The sequence below is a fragment of the Macrobrachium nipponense genome, chromosome 13 (assembly GCF_015104395.2).
Source record: "Macrobrachium nipponense isolate FS-2020 chromosome 13, ASM1510439v2, whole genome shotgun sequence".
In the NCBI taxonomy this organism is placed as follows: domain Eukaryota; kingdom Metazoa; phylum Arthropoda; class Malacostraca; order Decapoda; family Palaemonidae; genus Macrobrachium; species Macrobrachium nipponense.
Window position 1 is genome coordinate 90165274 of NC_087206.1, and position 22737 is coordinate 90188010.

A 22737-nucleotide genomic window follows, 5' to 3' on the forward strand; every position below is an offset into this window, starting at 1 on the left:
GGCATTAATGCAAAGTTCTGGGAAGGGTTTGCATTATTGCCAGTCTCCTTCCTCCCCTTGCTAGAGGAAGGAGCGGGATTGCTTCTATGATTCTGCTAAGAAACATAGAAAGGAAGCTATATTTGTAAGCTCTGCATCAATGACCCGACCAGCCAGTGTAAGTTCGAGTCCTATCCTCAACCCGAAGGAAGAGGCGTGGAAGGACGAGGTGGGCACAGTCTAGGAATAATATACCTAGACCGTGGAGGTGGGGAAGGTGGAGAGGCCAGTCTCTCTCGCATCCTTCTTACTTCTAGAACTGCACACCATAGGCGAGATGCAACTTGTCCTCCTGAAGGAGCCAGGTAAAAAAAAAAAAAAAAAACAACCTGCAAGCATCCACCACTGGTCCAATGAAGTGAGGTTCCAAGGACCTGTGGGCAGGCCCGAAGGAAAAGATAAATATGGTCGCAATGAGACCTTATCTATCTTCCTATCCGACATATTCTTCGAAGTAATGAAATGTACCCATCCACTGGATATCCAACTGCAGAGAAGTTTCTCACGGTCTCGTAATACTTGGAGAAAGATCCTTTATGGGTACAGCTACACGCCAATAGGACAAAGTAATGACTGATCTGGATCAAGCAATACAAAGTCCACAGCATAGCTCATTTCTGTCTCGGACTCTTAAACAGATGCCACCTGACAGCGCTCATTGTGAGCTGTCATGCATCCGAGACGTAGTCACGACACTCGCCTTTTGAAGGATTGTGCCGAGAACAACCATACAAATTGTCTATCTTGTTCGCCACTTATGTTGGGAGACGAGATGAGGATTCTCTCAAGGCAAGTGCACATCAATTGCCCTCTAGAGACCGAGGTCCCTGATGGCAAGACAGAAGTTCTCATAGTAGTTGAATCTCAACTAAGGGGAAACAATACTATATGCTAGTGAAAGACTAGTAAATGCGGACCTACGTCTTCACAGTAGAATCGAGAGAAGTACTCTCAAGATTGTGAACACGGCGAAAAAGTCCTGTCGATGACACCAACCAGTGAAGAATGCTTTAATCCCTGTTGTTTACAGAGGACTGAAAAAGCTAAACCGCTATTTCATTGCTGTTCGGTGAGAAAGTTGGAGTTTGCAATGAAAGCAGAGCATCTTTCAGTAATGAAAACACAGGGATTGTACTGCCTGAAGAACCACTTCTGGTGGGCTGGATCAGGGAGGATATTTCTATTTACCTTGGAGTCAGAGCTGGTAGGGTGGGGAACAGGCGAAGTCTTCTGTTATTCATTTACAATTCGGGGTGAACAAAGAATAATTGTACACCTTACGAATTACGAAATGTATATTAGAAGACAAACTCACTGTCTGAAGAATATCATTCTGCGTCATCGCAGCGGCAGGTGCGATGAAGCGGAAGATAGGCTACAGACTTCTGTTACTGTGAGGTAAACAGAAAGATGATCAAGAGTCTGGTGAGATATCTGTCTGAAAATTCTCACAATGGCAAAAGGTGATGCAGGAGAGATGGTCATACATGTATGCGAGAATTCCAGCCAACCAGTCCTAAGTCTGTGGTTGCCGGGCAGCTTCGAATTGGTTGTCAACCTTGACAGAGAGAATACCAACCGAAATATCTCTGAGAGCAAGCCGTACTGTCTGAGGCAGGCTGACAGCGCCATACACCGCTGGCTCTTGCTAAACTTGTCGTCATCCTGAGTTGCCACGTATTCCATTCCATGAAGGAATGCGTACGGCTAGAACCATCGAGCACAAAAAGATATGCTCAAGCATTTGCATTTTAACCAAAATGGGAGGGAAGAAAACCCTCCTATTCGGTGAATGCAAATGCTGTGGTACTGTTGTAAACAATACCACTAGTATCTCAAAATCGAAACTGGTAACTCCTGGGAGGCCTGCAAGGCAGTCCCAAGTTGTAGGTCAATTAAGAGAAGACACTACTCATCTCTGTCACATACCAGTCAAGGTAACTACAGTTATGTGCCTACTACTCGAACAATTCAACTGATAATGGAAGCATGTCGCGAGAGAAATATACGTAGTATATTTGTAGGCTCCTGTACATCGACCTCCAGCCTAAATTCTCTTCCATTCGAGGAACAAGAATAAGGACTGGAAGCAGATCTTCATATTCTAATGAAGAGTGCGAAGGTGAAGTTTTCCCGAAGGGAGACTTCTACGGTGATAACAGGATACCAAAGAAAACTAGTTCCAAGCTGAAATGGATGTTCCCAAAACAGCAGCACTGGAGAGGCATTCAAACTCTCGGTGCTATCCATCCTGAATGGATTGATGTATGTTCGGTAAGACCCTAGGATTGAAACAAATACAGCCTCTCGGGTTTGAATTCCAAGTAGTAAACCACCGAATTTATAATAAAAAAAAAAAAATAAAATAAAATAAATAAATAAATAAATAAATAAAAAGAGGAGGAGGATTGACTGTTATTGCCCGTTCTTCTCTGTATCCCGGAGGTGACCCCGTACCGAGGTGATGGACCGTCAGGTCCACCCAGGCCGAGCCCCTCCCAAGATATTCCTCCTTCAGCAGCAGCACTTTCTTTGAACACTAGAAATTCCAGGAATTTAATGGCTTAGCGAGACTCCCGAGTTGGTAATAACAATTATACTGGGAATGTCTGTCTCAACAGTGTCTTTGGAAATTACAGGAAAACCACACTCTCGAGACACCAGAAATTCCAAGAAATTCAAGCATTCGGCGAGATTCCCGATTATCGTATCAACAATTATCAGGAATTCTCGTCTCACCCAAGTGTTTGCAGATCGTAGAAGACATAAACACTCCGAGTGCTAGAAATTCCAAAGAATTTTAAGCGCTCGGCGAAACCCATGAATTTCGTCAAATGACCATTGGGTGGTGGTTTTCCTCGATTCCCGTGGAAATCGAGGGGAACGGGTAAGATCCTTCCTCAACGACATGGACGTACGTCCAGTAGGATCCGAAGGTCCCTCCAGGAACACAGTCCCCCAACACTGAATCCTATGGAGAGCGCTCTGCAGGATCCCTCCCATTCACCTCGCCCCCTCCCGGCATAGCCATAGGAAGAGAGGGAATAGGGGAGGAAGACCGGACACACTCGCTCGCCTTGCCAGTGGAACCAGCAGCCAGAGAAGCGAGTCAAGGGCAGTCATCAACCTGAGGGGAAATGTCTGCCGCCACTGTGACTGTCGTCTGGGTGGGGCTGAGCGTGCACCTGACAGGAGAGAGCCAGTACCATCCTCAGACGCGTCCCAGTCCTTGTCGAGGCCGAAACCTCTCAAGAGGACCAAAGTGGAGCCCACACTGGTCTCTGCATGCGCGGTCCAGCGGGACCATCACGTGAACAGCGGTAATGGTCAATCCGCGAGTCTAGGAAAGCACCATCGTCCTCGCGAACAGCCTGTATACAGTCAGGGCCAGGGTGGACAGACCTTGATGGAACCATCTGAAGTAGACTGGTCTTCTGTGGTAACAATCTCAGAAAGTCCACCAGGAGCTCTAGTAGATCCAGGACCTCATTTCTGCGCTGGCCAGAATGGGGCAATGAGTATCGTGGAAATGTTCCGGTGAGACCTGAACTTGTTTGACCTCTCCCACCATCTTAAATGGTGGAAAGGCATAGAGGTCTTTGTCTGACCAATCTGCGAGCATCACATCCGTCGCCCATGCTTGCAGATCCGGGACTGGCGAACGGTAGACACACAGTGGTTCTTTGATGTTGCGAATAGGTCTTGCATCAGTCGGCATCATAGTCTCCACAAATTGAGGCATACCAATGGGTTCAACATCCCCTCTGTGGGAAGAACCTGCTTCTCGTGGCTTAATCAGTCTACTAGGACGTTGAATTTCCTGTATGAACCCTGTTAGGACTCTAGTGTGGTTCTGATCTGTCCATAACAGAAGGGCTCTTTCCTCTTTGCAAAGAGGAAAAGTGCCTTCCTCCCCGTTTCTTAATGTACGAGATGGCTGCTGTTTTGTCCAAGCGGAGAGTTACTACTTTGTTGCAGACCAGGTCCGCAAACTCCAATAGGCCCCCAGTGGATGAGAGTCAAATCTTTCAAATTGATGTGCCACTCTCTCTATCGAGCACTCCATGTCCCCGAGACTTCCTTGTCCCCAAGGAGAGCTACCCAACCTAGATTGGACACGTCAGAATAGAATACTAGATTGGGGCACAGAGGGAGAAGGGACTTCCCTTCTAATCGCCTGTCTTCCGACCTCCACCAAGACAGGTCCTCCTTTATTTCGGATGTCACCAGGAACACAAAAGTCTGGAAATTTTTTCCTGTTCCAGTTTATCTTAGGAAGAACTGGAGATTCCTCTTATGTAGTCTCCCCAAGGACACAAACATGATATTGTCATGATACAATAAAGTTTGTTCATACTTACCTGGCAGATATATATAATCAAGTACCCACCCACCTCCCCTCAGGGGACAGTGGTCTAGAAAAATCTGAATAGAAAATGGGAATGGTTTCTGACGCCCGCCTCCCAGCGGCGGGAATGGGTACTAACCACCTGGCCGACCACTGCGTGTGCCGGGAGTTTTGAAATTCTGTCGAACGTCAGAGAATACAGCTATATATATATCTGCCAGGTAAGTATGAACAAACTTTATTGTATCATGACAATATCATTTTGTTCATGACACTTACCTGCCAGATATATATATAGCTGAATCCCACCCTTGGAGGTGGGAAGGGACAGAATAGAAGGATTTTAGGAAAAATTACATGCAGATGATTGACATCTTGGTTCCTTACCTGTTAGCATAGCTGACTTCGTGATTACTGTCACCCAAGTCTGCTTCTGCTTTACTAGAGTTTCCAGCAAGGTAGTGACCTGTATAGCTGGAGAGTTCTAGATGATCTGTCAACGGGAGCATGACCACAATGCGACTAGACCATTTTGACCATACTCTGAGGACAACGAAGCATAAACAATACCACCTGACCTAGCCCAACTAAGTTAGTCCCATAACTTTTAGGCTAAATAAAGGGAAGTCCGCCTCAAGCAGCGACCCTACAACCATAAAAAACAACACCATAAATTAAAAGCACACCTATCCATTTTCCAAAGGATGGGAATCGTGCCGCTTCATGTCCCCATTACTATATCTGCGGAAATGTACGGTCCCAGCGAATAGCAATTCTCATATGTCGCTTTCACATCTCTGAGGTAATGTGAAGCGAACACAGAGTTGCTTCGCCAATATGTGGCACTCAAGATATCACTGAGTGCCATATTCTTTTGGAAAGCCACCGAAGTCGCTATAGCTCTGACTTCATGAGCTTTAATCTTCAAAAGACTAAGGTCACTATCTGGACAGGACGAATGAGCCTCCCTGATGGTGCTTCTTAAGAAGAACGCTAGAGCGTTCTTCGACATTGGTAATTCTGGTCTCCTGACTGAGCACCACAGGTTGTCCGACGGACCTCTACATTGTTTAGTTTTCGCCAGATAAAACTTGAGAGCCCTGACAGGGCACAGGACTCTCTCTGGTTCTCGTCCGGTGATCTCTTATAACCCCTTGATTTCAAAGCTCTTGGGCCAGGGGTTGGACGGGTTTTCGTTCTTAGCTACGAACGAGGGACTCAGAGAACACACCGCATTGTGTTCTCTGAAGCCCACATGCTTACTCATGGCCTGAATCTCGCTAACCCTTTTCGCTGTTGCCAAAGTGGTTAGGAAGACAGCCTTTCTAGTTAGATCCTTCATCGAAGCAGCATGCAAAGGTTCAAATGGGCTTGACATTAGAAATTTCAAGACAACATCCAGATTCCATGACGGAATTCTAGGTCGTGGAATCTTTGAGGTTTCGAAAGACCTCAAAAGATCGTGCAGATCCTTGTTATTCGACAAATCCAAGCGCCTGTGTCGGAAGACTGTCGACAGCATGCTTTTGTAGCCTTTGATCGAGGGCACTGAAAGCTTGTCAATACATATTTCTAAGGTGTAGAAGGAAATCGGCAATCTGGCTCACAGAGGCCGTGGAGGAGGAAACATCTCTCCTCTTACACCATCTCCTAAAAACAGCCCACTTCGATTGGTAAACAGCTTGAGAGGATGTTCTTCTAGCGTTGGCAATAGCTCTTGCCACTGCTCTTGAAAAACCTCTCGCTCTGGCCAACTTTTCGATAGTCTGAATGCAGTCAGACTCAGAGCGGAGAGGTTTTTGTGATACCTCTCGAAGTGGGGCTGTTTGAGTAGATCGATTCTTTCGGGTAGAGTCCTTGGAAAGTCTACCAGAAATGACATGACCTCTGCGAACCAGTCGCTTGCAGGCCAAAATGGGGCGATCAGAGTCATTCTTGCTCCTTCTGAAGCCACAAACTTCCTTATCACCTCTCCCAGGAGTTTGAATGGAGGTAAGGTGTAGAGATCCATTCCCTTCCAATTCCATAGCATGGCATCTATCGCTATCGCTCCTGGGTCAAGAACCGGGGAGCAGTAAATTGGGAGCCTCTTTGTCTTCGATGTCGTGAAGAGGTCTACTAATGGCCTCCCCCAAAGTCTCCACAACTCCCGGCAAACTTCTGAATGGAGAGTCCACTCGGTCGGAAGCAGCCGATGTTGACGGCTGAGAAGGTCTGCCCGAACGTTCTGCACTCATGACACGTACCTTGTTAGCAATGTTACATCTCTCATCTTCGCCCAGAGCAAGATATTCCTCGCTATCTCGAACAAGGATCGAGAATGCGTCCCTCCCTGTTTCTTGATATATGCGAGAGCCGTGGTGTTGTCCGAGTTGATCTGGACAATCCGTCCTATAATTCTTCCCTCGAATAATTGTAGAGCCAATCGAATTGCTTCTAATTCCTTGAGGTTTATGTGCCAGGACCTCTGTTCCCCTCTCCAGAGGCCTGACACTTCCTCCTCCCCCAGTGTTGCTCCCCAGCCTGTCATGGACGCGTCTGAGAACAACACTAAGTCTGGGCTCAGAAGCTTGAGGGACAGTCCTTCCGATAACTTGACGGGATCGAACCACCACTTCAAATGGTCTTTGACCGACTGAGAGATTCTCAAAATTTCGTTCAAGTCTTTTTTGTCCTTCCAGTTGTCTGCTATGAAAAACTGAAGCGGCCTGAGGTGCAGCCTTCCCAGAGAAACAAATTTCTCCAGCGAGGAAATGGTCCCCAGCAGACGGATCCATCCCTCGCTGAGCATATTTCCTTCTCTAAGAAAGACCCCCCCCATACTTTTCTAAGCATTTCAGCTGACGTTCCATGGATGGAAAAGCTTGAAAAGCCACTGAATCCATCTGAATCCCCAGATACACGATGGACTGTGTTGGGATCAGATGGGATTTCTCGAAATTGACGAGAAGGCCTGGGGCTTTTGTCAGCTGTAACGTTGTGTGAAGGTCCTCCAGACACTTTGTCTTGCAAGACGACCGGATGAGCCAATCGTCTAGATAGAGTGAGACTCTTATCTTCGAAAAGATGAAGCCATTTTGCTACGTTTTGCATCAAAAACGTGAAAACCATCGGAGCTGTACTTAGTCCGAAGCAGAGGGCTCTGAATTGGAAGACCTGTCCTTTTAAAATGAATCCGAGGTACTTCCTGGACCGAGGATGGATCGGGACATGGAAGTATGCGTCTTGGAGATCCAAGGACACCATCCAGTCCCCTGGTCTTAGTGTTGCTAAAACAGACTGAAGTTTCCATCTTGAATTTTTCTTTCCTTACGAAAAGATTCAGTCTGCTCACGTCCAGGACAGGTCTCCATCCCCCAGACTGCTTCGGATCCAAGAATAACCTGTTGTAAAAGCCCGGGGAATTCAATGATAGAACCCGCTCTACCGCTCTCTTCTCTAAAATTTGATCCAAAAGATCTAGCAGGATCTGTTGTTTCAAAGTCTGGTAAGATGGCGACAGATCTATCGGTTCCGTGCTTAATGGAGGTCTTGAGAGGAACGGGATCTTGTAACCGTTCTTGATAACTTAGAGTGACCAACTGTTCGCTCCTCTTATCCTCCATGCTTCTGCGAAGAGAGCGAGTCTCGCTCCGACCGGTGTCTGAAGGGTAGATAAGTCATTTCTTTCCCCTAGACTTTGATGGGGCTCTGCCTCTAGGGAAGGTCCTCCCACGAGTGGAGGCTCTCGAGGGAGCTCTGCCACGAAAGGGCTTAAAATTCTTCCTGGAAACTTGCGTAGTCCGGGAAGATGGATGGGCAGCAGGACGTTTTGAGGATTGAGATAATAGGTCCTGCGTTGCTTTTTCTTGAAGATTCACTGATAGATCTTTTATCATTGATTGAGGAAACAGATGAGCCCAAAAGGGGGCGAACAACAGTTCTGCTTTCTGTGCGGGCGATACTGGTTTCGATGTAAAGCTGCAGTAAAGCGCACGTTTCTTAAGGACTCTCGACGCAAAATGTGATGCCAATTTGTCGGAGCCATCTCTTAATACTTTGTCCATACATGACAAAATACTAGATAATTCCTCTAAAGAAATAGAGTCTGGACTTCTAGACTGCATATCTAAGACTCCCAGACACCAGTCAAGGAAGTTAAAAACTTCCAGTCCTGTAAATACCCTCAAGATGATGGTCTGTTTCCGTCATTGTCCAGGATACTTTTGCTGACGGAAGGTAAGATCTTCTCGGCGCATCAACCAAATTAGAGAAATCACCTGGAGCGGAGGCAGGGATCCTCAAACCTGCTTCCTCCTCAGTTTCATACCAGATTCCTCCTCTACCACTAAGTTTTGCGGGGGGAAGAGCAAATGAAGTCTTGCCCTTCGCCTTCTTGGATTCCATCCAATCGTGGATCCTTTTAAACGCCCTTTTTGTGGAGAGTGACATGGCCACCTTCACAAATCCTGGCGTCTTCCTTGCCTTCGATGAAGATAGTTGGGAAGGCGGAGAGAGAGGAACCGGAGCTTGAAACTTATTAGGAAACAAGTCTTTCAAAAGGCGAGTCAGGGTTTTATAATCTGAAGAAGATGAGGCTGAAGACTCTTCCTCATCCTCAGGACCAGGGTCAGTTGAATCATCTTCTTCCAAAGGAACAGCAGAGGTGTCCTGTTTCGAGCGAGAAGAGACTAAACTCATATTTCCCTGAAGAATTTTTGAAGAGGAAATTTGAGTATGTTCTCCTATCAGCGTCAAATTTATATCAAGTTCCTGTAAAGGAACGTCATGAGGTGCGTCCTGGAGAACTCTTTGACGAGAGTCCAAACGAGGCTTTTGTCTAAATTCTTGAAGAGTCGATCGCTCACTCGTCTGAGGAGCGTCCTGCCTCGTATTTCTGCGAGCGTCCTGACTTTTAGGACGCCTAGCGTCCTCAAACGCATACTCATGAGCGTCTTTATCTTCCTCCTGGCGAGCGTCCTGACGTGAAGGACGTCGAGCGCTTAGCAAAGTCTTCTTAAAATCATGCCGTATAGCGTCATGACGTCTAGGATGTTTAGCGTCTTCAGAACCTGCATCGTGAGTTTCTTGTCGAGTAACCCAATGCTTGTGATATCGAGCATCCAGCGAAGCATCCTCACGAGCGTCCTGAACAGTTTCACGATGAGTAAGACGTCAAGTTTCTCTAAGCCTTTGCGCACCTGTTGAGGAGCGACATAAGTAGACTGCAGTGCGCCAACGTTGTCCTTAGAAGCTTCTCGATACCTAAATCTTACATTCTGAGCGGTTTCTTGAAAGACCGCAGGACGAGCGTGCTGAGAAGGGTCTTTACGGGATTCTTGCCGAGTGTCTCGACACTTAATTGCTTCTGGAGGAGTGTCCCGCTGGAGACTCTCCCTACGTTCTCGATTATCAACATTATCTTCCTCCGGTCGATCATCGCCGAAGCGAGTCCTCTGAGCGTTCTCCAACTCCTGCCAAAGGCGACGGCAGCCTGTGCGACAACTAGCGTCTTTGACGTTTTCGCCAATACTTCCAGAGGCTCTATCATCAGGAGTACTAGCACGCTCCTGCATGAGTCGTCGAGATCTAGAAGGCGACGAAACAGGAGAGGGAGAAGAACAAGGAGAGGAAGAAGGAGAATGTCTGGATTTCTTGACAGGCAACCATAGAACCTTCTTACGATGAAGTGATCTTGACTCTCTTTTAGCAAAAAAAATGCAGACAATTGTTGATGCAGCGCCAGTAGGGTCTCCTTAGATGGGGAAGATTCATACGAAGGACTTATCCAGTGAGAAGACGATGGGCGAGGGGACGCCCTCTTCTTTCTCTCAGGACCAAAATCAGGTAGATTGGAGAATAAAACTACCTCCTTTTCACCAGAAGTCCTAACCCTCTTCTGAGGGATAGCGTCTTCAGTGTCTTCCGGAGAAGAACTAAGAGGAAGCCGCGTATGAGGACGTTCCCGATCTTCTGATAAAGCGTCCTCTTCTCTACATCCTCTCTTAAGAGGGCGGGAAAGACTATGGCAGCCTGTGCGACATCTTACGTCCTTACTGCTCTCGTCTTGAGAGGCCCTCCGAGAGACCCATCCTCGTTGAGGAGAAGACGTCTCGGAGGAAGAGAAACATTCTTTCAATATTTGAGCCCGTGCACGATCTTTTGCCAGCCTGGGAATCGTCTTCAGGTACTGCCGAAGGGACGCCAGACCGGTGTTTAGTTCCCGTAACCCTCCTTCGGCTTACATGTCCATTCCCTATGTCCTGGGAGTCCGACAGAGCTCTCAGCCTGGAGGCGCTATAGGACCGGTTTGACGCCCCCTCCACAACATTATCACTATCACTGCACTTTTGCACATTAGTTTGGAGCGCGAGCACTTTTGATTCAAGGCTCTGAATCGACTCTATTGTAGTAAGGGCATTACCTTCAGCAATCACTTCATTGCCCGAAGGCAAAATAACAGGGTTAGGCGCAACAGACTCTACATTTATGTTAGACTGTGGTGTTTTATCACCGCGACTCTTGACAGAAGCACTCCTGGAGGAAGACCTCCTGATTCTGTCACGTTCAAGCTTACGTACATAAGACTCATACGCCTTCCATTCAATATTAGTCAGAACCTCACATCTTTACACCTATCATCAATAAGCAAACATGCCCTCTACAATTCGTGACACCGTGTGAGGGTCTACCGAGGCTTTCGGTAGCCTAACCTTACACTCTTTCACACCGCACACCCTGAAACTAGTAGAACTAGATCCAGACATCACGATTCAAGAACAATCCAAGCCAAATCCCAATCCAAACCACAATAGCGTATATGCCAAGTCACAAAGCCAATTTCAAAAACCAAAAGACAATCAGAATACTTTAGTGACCAAAGAAGTTTTCGAAAATCCTGAGCGGAGGTAATGGAAACAGGTGTTTACCGCAACAGAGAAAAATCTGAATAGAAAATGGGAATGGTTCCTGACACCCGCCTCCCAGCGGCGGGAATGGGTACTAACCACCTGGCCGACCACTGCGTGTGCCTGGAGTTTTGAAATTTTGTCGAACGTCAGAGAATACAGCTATATATATATCTGGCAGGTAAGGTTCATGAACAAATGTTATATTGAGGATAGGGTGCCCAGTAGGCTCATCCACTCCTTTGCTGAGCACTCTTGAAGGGCTAGAAAACATCCACCTTATGAAGGCACGCCCTCATTCTTTGTGGGGATGGAAAAACCTGCAAAGTCTAATCTCATCTCCAAATTAATTCCTGACAGGGAACTACTTGACTTCAAGTTTATCAGAAGTCCCAGCTCCTGTGCCAATGATATAGTTTTCTGCAGGTCCTCCCATGCATTTCTTTTGTCTGCGACTGAAGAAGACAATCGTCCAGGTAAAGAAAGTATTTTATCCAGACCAATTGCAGCCATTTTGCAATGGGGGCCAAGATGCAAGTAAAAACTTGTGGGGCTGTCAAAAGCCAGAAGCACAGTGCTCTGAATTTATATACTCTGTTTTTGAAAAAGCATTTGACAAACTTCTTTGAGTCCTGGTGAATTGGGACAAGGAAGTAAGCATCTTCGATATCAAAGGACACCATCCAATCCCCTTGATGAATGGTTGACAAAACCATTTGATCTATTTCCACCTTGAATTTTTTCTTTTGGACAAAAATATTCAGAATACTTACATCTAATGCGGGCCTCCTGACTAGAGGCCTCAGGGACTACAAATAATCAGTTGTAAAACCAAATCTAACTAACTATGGCCTTCTTGTGCAAGGGGGACTAAACTTCTCAACAGGGAAATGAATGTTGGAATTTTCCGAGTAGGTTGTCAAAGCTATCAGAGAGCTGGATTAGTGTGGAACGCTCTTGAAAAGGAATGTCGTCACCTTCCCTCAACACTTTAACAATCCAATGTTCCACCACTCTTCCTTTCCAGTTCATCCAAAACTGGCGGAGCCTTGCTCCTACAGGTGCACAGAGGACTGCCCCCTCACTTCTTAGTGGGGATTTTGGAGGGGGATTTCCTAATGGCTCGAGGAGCGATACTTATTCTTCCCCTTGATCTAGGGAATGACCTATAGCTTCCCCTGCCATGAAAGGACTGAGCGCATGTGGAAGGAAAAGGGCGTGAGCTGGGAGTAGTATCATGAGAGAAGGTCCTGTGTTGATTTCTTCTGAAGGTCAGAAGCAACCTGAGTAACTGCATCCTCAGGAAAAACGTACTTACTATCCAGAGAAGAGTAAAGAAGGGCGGACCTCTTTGTCTGAGACAGTCCAGGGAATTCCAGGGAACCATCTCCGATACCTTTATCCAGGCAGGAAATTACTCCTGCAAGGACCATAAAGTCTCTCATCCAGCACCGAACATTCCTCTATTTTGCAACCCAAAGCTCCAACAGTCCAATCAAAGAAGCTCACTACTTTGAATACACGGAAGATATTCTTTATAAGATGGTCTAATTCCAACGCCGAAAACATTATTTTGGCCAAGTTGAAGGCCGACCTTCTTCCAGAAAAGTCTCCCTGGGCAGAGGCAGACACACCCAAAGAGAGGCCTTAATGGACGGATTGATCCTCGGGAGTAAAAATAACTTTGGGGTGATGGACGGATTGATCCTGTAGTTAATGTTATGCGTCATCAATTTAGAAACAATCGGGTGGGAATGAGGTACAACTACTTTAATACCCCATAAATTCACTTATGACAACTCTATACTAAGATTTCGAAGTGTGGGCATCTCTCTCACGTCTTTTTGTAAATTTACTTGTAAATATACCAAGGGGTTGCTGTTCTTGTCTTTTACAATAGTATGTCGGTTGTAAATGTAATTTAAAAAAAAAAATTGCCAAGAAATATTAGAAAAAACTATAAAAGTAAAAAAAGAGCTACCGAATCTTCGTTCTCAGTAAATTTACGTTAAATATTTTTTAACAAATATGCTAAGGATTTGTTACTGCTTTTATTTCTTATCTGTTTTGATATTGTGGGAGCAGTAATTATAACTTTATAAAATTAAATAAATTTATTTATTAGAAAAAACATATGTTGGTAAAACTTCTCGTGGGAGGTAGGGAACATTTTTTAATTTCTTTTTTCTTTCTCCATTTACATTTGCATATCTTTCTCTTTCCATTGATGTGTTTTTTCTTCGTAAACTGACCAACCTCAAAGTTTACCCAGCCTGAGTAGCTACATATCAATATATTTACCCGTCCAGTAACTTGAAAGTTAACCTTTCCCGTTTCCTCTTCTCCAAATGGCAAAGGTTAACTTCCTTCAATGTCTAATGAGAAAAAAAGGGAAAGAACTCGATTGGCAACGCAAAGTTGGAGCTGCTGGCGAGGAGTCAGAGAAATTCGGTAGAAAATAACAAAAAAGCTATATGTAGCCCATAGGAGGCGCTTCCTTACCTCCTCCTTCCACCAAAGAAACATTAGACAAGGCTGTTTGCAGCTGGACAGGACGAGCAGTATGCTAAAGCTATCCGGCTTACTTCGTATGGCTGCAATACACAGATCCATGACAGCCGTACATTGCGACACTGTAGGGAAATCCGCTCCAACATCTGTAGTAGTTGGTTGCTGAACAATCTTATCCAGTGGCGCCAATGGGCACTTGGGCGCTCGTGGGAGCTAGGGCGCCCCTGGGTGCTCAGCCACTTGTTGAGGGCGAGGCGCCAAGGAGAGCTCTTGAACCATTGAGTGTTTTTGAGGAAAAGGTAAATAATGTGCAGATGGGTGCCCAGCTGCTCATGGAAGCTGAGACACCGATGGGCGCTCTTGCACTAATATGTGCTCCTGCGCCAATGGGAGCTCTTGAATTACTGAAGGTATAGAAGGCAGGACAGATTCCTTTTCTACACAAGAAGGATGCACAGGTGCCAACAGACCCTTAGGTGCGGTATGCTTCTTAGAGCTAGCACTAATACAGAGGAATCATCTGAAGTAGGGAGCACAGGAGGATCAAGATAAAGCACCAACAGACACTCAGAACTTTTCCTACATGCAGCCTCATCAGATGGACGCCCAAAGGACTACTTCCTCGACAAAGAACGAATCTAGAAGAGGGTATCCTTTCACTACACTGACCCTCTAAGCCGTCGTCATCGTGTGAAAAGCATTCTGGACTGACCTAGAAGCTGCAAGAACGATGTTGGTCCTCTTGTAACACTGGCCTTCTGGGAGGGACAGGAGAAGGCAACACATTTCACGTCCTTTTCAATGAAAGAATCATCAACAAAGCGCCACTGGTGCTTGGGGGATGACTCCTCAGAGCTCGACCCACTTCATGAAAGACTTGACATCTCCTTATAGACGGCTTTTCCATGGCCCTCTGTCACGACCTGGGATTTAACAACAGGACTGCCGGAGTGGGCAACTGCTTATGGGCAGACCCTACTGACCTCCCTTGGGATACCAGTATGCCTCCTCCCAGGTGCTGGGAAGTTACCTTTGCCTAGGAGAATTAGCAGGATGAACAGCCACCTCCCCTACAACACTAGTATTGGCCCTCACTTCACCCCTCACCTCCATTAATGTTTTGACAGACGCTCCTAACTTCTCCATCACTTGTAACATAATTGAAAATTTTTGGGATCTAATGTAAGGGGGCTAGGGTTAAGATTAGGTTGAATTGATGAGGGAGAAGGTTGATCAGAAGGTAAATTAAGAGACATTTCCAGCAGGAATATCCTGAATAGCTACATGCTTCTTACTGTGTAGGGAATGTGATCAGTGGGATAACAAAACTTGAAAACTTGAACCAGACCCTCTCTAACTTAAGTGACTGATTCATGTTTTCCAAGTTTTATTATCCCACTGACCACATTCCCTATACGTCAAATTAGGAGAGCACGTTTGACCCCTACAGTCGGTGCAAACTTTATGGGGATTATAACACGCCTTAATAAATCTTGTATCGCAACATAGTAGTACCTTGAGAACTAGTATCGGACATGCCGAATTACTAAGGAACTCAAAAACTAAGACAAGGTCTAATTGAAAGGCTAAATTGACTATATTGACCATTGAATCCTGTTTATAACTAAATACAGACAGTCCCCGGTTATCAGCGGGGGTTCCGTTCCCGAGGGGGTGCCAATAAGCAAAACCTGGCATTAACTGAAACTCATCCATTAACTGGTTATCAGAGCCATAAACACCATTATAACTCTGTTAGGTATGTTATGATACCATAAAGCCTTATGGCGCTGGTAACCAGAACTTGGCATGTTGTGGTGCCATAAATTGTCAATTTTATGGCGCAAGACGAGCGCCATAAAACAGGATCGCCAATAACCAGGGTCTGCCTCTATTGCTGAAATGGCTACCAAAACATCAGAGAATTCACCAAAAACATCCAAGTCATCAACCAGAAGTAAACAATTCCACTGTTGCTAAACACTGTTGACAGTACCAGCCAGCAGAAACAACTAATTTTCATTGCAGAGTTTGTTCCACTCCCCAAGGGGGGGGGAACGCCTAGTCAAGCCAATAGAGCTCTACCGCGAATTTCAAAATTCTAGCTTCCGACGGATAGAAACTATAGCTATGTAACTATTTGGTAAGTTGCATACATAAAAAGCAAACTTGTAAATACCTGAGCTACAGTGAATTCGACCTCATCATTGAGCGTTATATCACCCTCAGGGTCGAGAAGTTCGTTGTAATGGAAGAACATCCTTGCTTCCCGATCAGCACACTTGATAAAACCAAAATCTTCTTTTGCTGCAACAATGATACCTTGCTCCCTCTTCTCTCCAGATACAGTGAAACTGCAAAGAATATCCTCTGTTGACATTAAAAGTAAATACTAAGTAAAATTCAATCTGGGAAAAATTGATTCAACCTCAAAACTTACTACAAATGAGAGAGAGAGAGAGAGAGAGAGAGAGAGAGAGAGACTGGCTTACCTTTCATCCAACAAGGATATATTTGTTGCCTTCTGAAGGTGATCTCGTCGATCAGTGGCTATGTTGAACTGAACCCAATCTCCGTGTCTCAAAGTGAAATCACCTTTCTGATCTCTCTCCCCAAACTTGACTTCAACCTACATAAATTAAGTTTTGGATATAAATTTGCTGTACATAATTAGCAATTTAAAAAAATTCTAGTCAATTTTTCTTTATAACCAAATCATACTACATTAACTTAACAGTTTGTTAGAAATTTTCTTGCCGTACATGATTTGCTTTTAATAAAATTTCTACAGTGGCAAGATTTCTTAAGTAAAATACTGCACTGTACACAAATATATAACCAATTACCAATGACTTAATGGAATAGAATGGAATATAAAGTTTAGACCAAAGGCAAAGCACTGGGACCTATGAGGTTATTCAGCACTGGAAAGGAAATTGAGAGCAATTAAGTTTGAAAGGTGCAACTGGAGGAAAACCTCACAGTTGTACTATGAAATAATTGTTGGGAGGGTGGATAGCAAGATGGAAGAAATGATATGAAAGGAGGTATAGGAGAAGGGATGAACGGGGTCACAGCTAGGGGCCAAAGGGACGCTGCAAAAGAACCTGTAGTAATGCCAACAACGGGATTCACTGGTGGCACTATCCACAACACCCCTTCCCCCTCCGGGGAATGGGACTTCTGGAAAAAAATGTACTTGCCAAAGGGATAAAGTATACTTCTCAGAAGCAAACAATACATCATAAAAGACATTAGTAATAAAAAGAGCATGAAAAGTCACATGTTCAAACCTACCTCTGAGCGATCCTTCCCTCTGTATCTAATTCGCCCAGTCAGTGGATCCTTTTGACTGTGCCTAGGATTTCTTTCCACAGGCTTAAGAACTTGACCTTTTATCAGTTCTGGATTAATGTCTTCAAAAACAACTGTGCCTGGATTCAACTTGACCATGTTGGTTGCAACTTCCTTTCCCTGAAACCATTAATGTAAAGATAAAACACCAATACTGATTTTATTGAGCTTAAATATATATACAACACAGCATGTTCAATGAAAGTATCTTTAACCACATTCAATACTAAAGGTTAATATTACTCAAGTTACAAGCAGCAAGACTATTACCCATTTAAAAAAATTAACTTATGATTTGCAATAGAAGATTAAAGCTTTGGTAATAATTTTTTAATTTTTTTTTTAAAAAGGTTCCTTGTATATAAAAGAAATCTACTTTTACAACTAAATTCTTTCAATATCTTAATGATTCCTAGTGCATTTTGAAATAAATGCTAACTACAATATCACTCATAAGTACAGATGGAAAATTCAATTGACACAAGGCCTGTACCACTTTATAAAATAAACATGTAAATTAGGAAAAAAATGTTAACGTAAAATTCAAGGACACACTACACGGGAAGATTTTATTGTGAATGAGGAAGTGACACAGATGAACGGTTCTTAAGGCTCACAAGTTGACAGATTTCCAAACCCAAAATAGTTTTTTTGTGTAGTAAAGGACAAAGAATAGTAAAGACGATGAAATATTAGTAGCACGACTAGTATCTCTGGAAAGAGAGGAAATCATTGATGAGTGGACAGCTGAAAGCCTACACACCAGATGGGAGTTCAGACAGAGGAACACAAGACAGAGAGAGTAGGGAAATGGCTAACCCAATGAAGGGTTCGTGCCAACTCCGTTTACAGTAATGATGGCAACATACTGTACTGACAACACTACATAAAAGTATCCTGTTTAGGAATTACAGTATACTTTTAATTCAGAAAACTGGAGACATTAAGTATCCAGATTTTACAATTTCATAACAAGCATGAAACTATTATAATAAATACACCATCTAGGCATGGTCGACACACCTGAAGAAGACTCCCCTTCCTAATATATAATTTTCAGTGGGGTGCTTAATTCAAGGTTAAGGAGATCTTAGTGATAAAATGTGTGTCAGATAAGTAACTTATGTATTTCAACATAAATGTTCTGCTGACATTTTATTCAAGCCATAAGTCTATGTAAAATAACAATCAATTTTTTTCAATAATGGGGGACAGAGTAGGACAGAAGTGTGGTCATGGGAATGCCTGCTACCTTTACGCTAGGCTGCTAACCCTGGCCATCCTTTGGCAACAACAACTTCCAAACAATTGAATAGAATCAAACAAAATGACAAATTTGTAACTAATTTGTATTTTTCATAACTAACAAACCCGAGGTCTTAACATTAGGATTTACTAGCGCCAAGCTGGAAACCGGTAGTATTAAAATTAAGCTTGTGAGATCCAGGGACTAATGGCATCTATACCAGGTCACAGGGCATGTATACCCAGAATGCCCTTTGGCGTCCTGTGACTCACCAGTTATATTTCTAACCCAGTTTAGACTACTAAAGGGGTGGTTCGAGGTGGGCCTTTACCTGTTAAGACCTCAGGTTTGTTAGTTATGAAAAATAAATTAGTTACAAATTTGTCATTTGTTCATATACGGAACAAACCTTCGGTCTTAACATTAGGATAGACTTACTTATTGGAGGGAGGTAAGTCTCTACAACTGACTGGGAGTTTGCCACCTTTATCCATTTCCGAATATTAGGGGAATTCTAAGAGAATGGACAATGAACCTAGAACCTAAGATATAAGCAAATCTATTGGTTTCCCTCACTGGGTGCTGATACCATTCTATGGTTTACACATTATAGGAGAACAGAGAACCTTCCCTTCTCATAAACCACTCTTGTCCCTTGCATCTGGATCCACCCTCACCCCTCTCTTCCCTATTGCCAAGAGGAGTGTGTTGCTACTGAAAAGTATACTATACCGTAAGATAACTTTACAGTATGGCTGACCACCTCACCTGCATCTAGTCCATTCCAGCATATGATGGTACTCTCCTTCATACTGCCCGTAGGTAAAGGAGTAGATAGGAAGTAGTAAAGAAAAAAAGACCAGTCATCCCATTCATTCTACTTTCATACCTTCATCTTAGACTAGACACAAACTGACCCGCCAGGGGTACTGGATGAGCTATACCACTTGCTGGGCCGCCACCACTGGACCCAAGGAAAAGATATCCAAGGATCTATGGGCAACGACTTTTAAATAAAATGAAGTGAAAGTTGTTTGGCGTTTCCAAACACCAGCTTTCAGAATTCTCTCCACAGACATATTCTTCTTAAATGCCAAAGAAGCACTCAAGCCTCTGATGTCATGAGCTCTAGCTCTCTCCTGGCTATTTGACCCCCTGTCTTCTGTCATGTAGGCATTCCTGATCGTCTCCCTTAGCCAAAACGATATTGTATTCCTGGACACTTCCTTCTTGTTCCGTCCTGTACTTACGAACAACCTCTGGCACCCCGGCCTGAGGTGCCTTGTCCTTCTTAAGTACTCTCTCATTACCCTGACGGGGCACAGAAGCATCTCATCTTTGTCATTGTCTACAAAGTCTACCAAGGAATGTATGGAAAAGGAGTCGAATCTGCCGTCCATTATCGCTGGGTTTTGAACCTTGGCCACAAATTCTGGAAAAAACTCTAATACCATTGACTTCCAACCTCTTGAGTGCTTTATGATATATGACGGGCCATGTAGCACCCCCACCCTTTTGATTGAAACTAGGGTCAATAAGAAGACTGTCTTCAGGGTCAGGCTCCTATCTGTGGACTGCCTAAAGTGGTTCGTAGGGGGGTTTTGTCAGACTACTCAGTACCATGGTCAGATCCCAATCTGGGGCTTTTAGTTCCTTTGGCAGACATGACTGTTCAAAACTCTTCATCAGCATGGCCAACTCCCATGAAGACGAAATGTCCACACCTTTCATTCGTAAGACTAAGGCTAGAGCAGCCCTGTACCCCTTCACTGCAGATACAGACATATGCCTTTCTGTCCTGAGATATACCAGAAAGTCTGCTAACTGCTGAATAGTGGTACCGAGTGGAGACAAGTTCCCTTTACAACACCAATCACAGTATGCCGACCACTTTCCTTGGTATACTGCTGCAGATGACTTCCTGATATTTCCTGCCATCCGAGTTGCTGCTTTTTGCAAAAACCCTCTCGCTTGGAGGAGATACTTGACAGTCTCCACCCGTGAAGTAATAGGGACTTCACCGACTGGTGGTACCTCTCCATGTGCAGCTGACATACTAGGTTGCTCCATGGGGGTAACTCTCTCAGCATGTCTATTAGGGGTTCCAGCAGGTCCAGAAACCATTCTGCCTTTGGCCATAAAGGAGCTACCAGAGTCATTTTGAGGTTCTGAGACCACATTACCCTGTTCAGAACCTGACAGATTAGACAAAATGGAGGAAATGCGTACACGTCCAGATTGTCCCAAGGGTGTTGTAGCGCATCTTCTGCTACTGCCTCTATGTCTGGGACTACCGAACAATACACTTCCAACTTTTTGTTGTACCTGGTTGCGAATAGGTCTATGATCAGCCTTTCCCACAACATGAGAATCCTGTCCACTACCTGTTGGTGCACGATGCATGTTCCAGGGTTACGACACCTACAACGCTCATCTGGCAGATGAAATATGACACCAAAAATGCCAAATAATCAACATTTGAAAGTTTTTTTTTTTTTTTTTTAATGAAAAATGCCATAAGAATGCAGTTTACATAGTTTTCAATGCACCCAAAGCATTAAAAGTAAGGTTTTCTTGGGATTTTTTACTATGTTCCGGCTTACGACGATTTTCGGCTTACGACGCCTTTAGAACGGAACCCCGTCGTAACCCGGGGACTGCCTGTATTTGGCCCTGACGTTTACTAGGTTCTCTACAGCCCACTGAAGAAGTTGAACTGTCATCACATGCAACTGCCGAGAAACTAGGCCTCCTTGTTTGTTTATATAAGCTACTACTGTGGTGGTGTCTGACATCAAAACCACTGAATGTCCCTTCACCCTCTCCCTGAATTCCTGTAGAGCTAGAAAGGCTGCTTTTAACTCCAGCACGTTTATATGGAGTTCTCTATCCTCGCAACTCCATTTTGCTGACACCATCAACTCCTCCATATGGGCTCCCCAACCTTCTAGTGAAGCATCTGAGAACAGCAAGAGATCCAGGGAGGGTTGTTGAAGGGGGACACCCACTGTCAGGTTGTCGTCGTTCACCCACCACAGCAAGTCTTTCCTCCACTGCCTTGCTGGCTGTGTTTGTTTTCCCAGAAAGGCATTCACCACTTGTTTGCATTTCTCTATTCTCTGGTCTGTCGGAAATACTTTGACTTTTATTGTGTCTATAACCATTCCCAGATACTCCAAACGTTGACTTGGATCCAACTGCGACTTCTCCTGATTTATCACAATACCTAGACTGTGACAAAACTGCAGGAGGGTCGCCCTGTCCCCAAGTAATTTCTCTCTGGACTTTGCTCTCACCAGCCAATCGTCTAGTTTTATTAGCCTGATCCCCTGAGCATGCGCCCATGTCGACAAGAGAGTGAACGCTCTTGTAAAAACTTGAGACGTTATCAATGCGTCCTTCAGATCAATTGTCAGCATAAAGTCCTTGATCCTGACTGCTTGTAGAACCGTTTTTGGAGTTTCCATTTTGAAACTGGTTTTTCTTATAAACAGATTCAATGTTGACAGGTCTATTACTGTCCTCCACTCCCCATTGGCCTTCCACCAACATATGAGGTTGCCACCTCTCTATTCTTCGTTCTTTTAATAGGAGCCTTATCATCCTTTGTCCGTATTTTAAACGGCCTTACGGGTGAAACTAAAACCTGCGTTTTATTCTTTGCTGCACTTTCCACCCCCAACGTTGATTTTGCCAGCGGTATTGTAGTCTTGCTTACACTCTTTGTAATCTGTACTGGCAACTCCGCGTCGGCCGTTAGTCCATCGCCCGTCGCCTCTCTCCCTCGTTCAGACTCTTGCAAACGGCTTCGTCCGCTAGCTTTGCGCTTACCAGCCACTGACTTCTCAACTTTCTTGCTGACTGGGATACGACAGTCCTGGTCTGAAGATGAAGAAGAATTCACTCTTCTCCTCTTAGCCCGAGGATCAGTCACGAAATCCCGAATCCTCCAACGCTTGACTGGCGCACGCCGTGATGTCATCGAACTTAGTGATGACGCCAAGCTAGAGGAAGAAGACTAATCACGCCTTTTCTTTTTGTCTTTCTTAGCCATTCTCTTCTCTATATCCTGTTAATTTCTTCATTACAGTGTGTACTGCCAAGTCAGAAAGCGTATTTGGGTCCGGATGTAGCAAAGTAGACCGAGAAGCAGTAGTCTGTGACGTCACCGCGTCTGCCATATCAGTGTGTGACGTATGTTGTGATGTCACCAATCTTGTAGGGAGACTGTGCGGCTTCTGCTGGCATCCGCACGTTTGCCGCAAAACTACCCCCAACGTTCTGCATCAGCGTAAACATAGAATTTGATGGCGTAGCTGTGGCATTATTTCCCATAAATTGCAAGCCAGGGG

General features: G+C 44.6%; 1 protein-coding gene across 2 annotated transcripts in view; it reads right to left on the reverse strand.

Annotated features, from left to right (window-relative positions):
• The window catches only part of LOC135225192 (cold shock domain-containing protein E1-like), an 82378-nt gene that overhangs the window by 28102 nt on the left and 31539 nt on the right, over window positions 1-22737 (reverse strand). For both annotated transcript variants that reach the window (XM_064264494.1, XM_064264493.1), the window contains exons 6-8: window positions 17083-17259; window positions 16278-16414; window positions 15965-16139 (exon numbers count right to left, since the gene is read on the reverse strand). In XM_064264494.1, the coding sequence (XP_064120564.1) occupies window positions 15965-16139; window positions 16278-16414; window positions 17083-17259 (489 nt within the window). The remainder of the gene's footprint in view (window positions 1-15964; window positions 16140-16277; window positions 16415-17082; window positions 17260-22737) is intronic.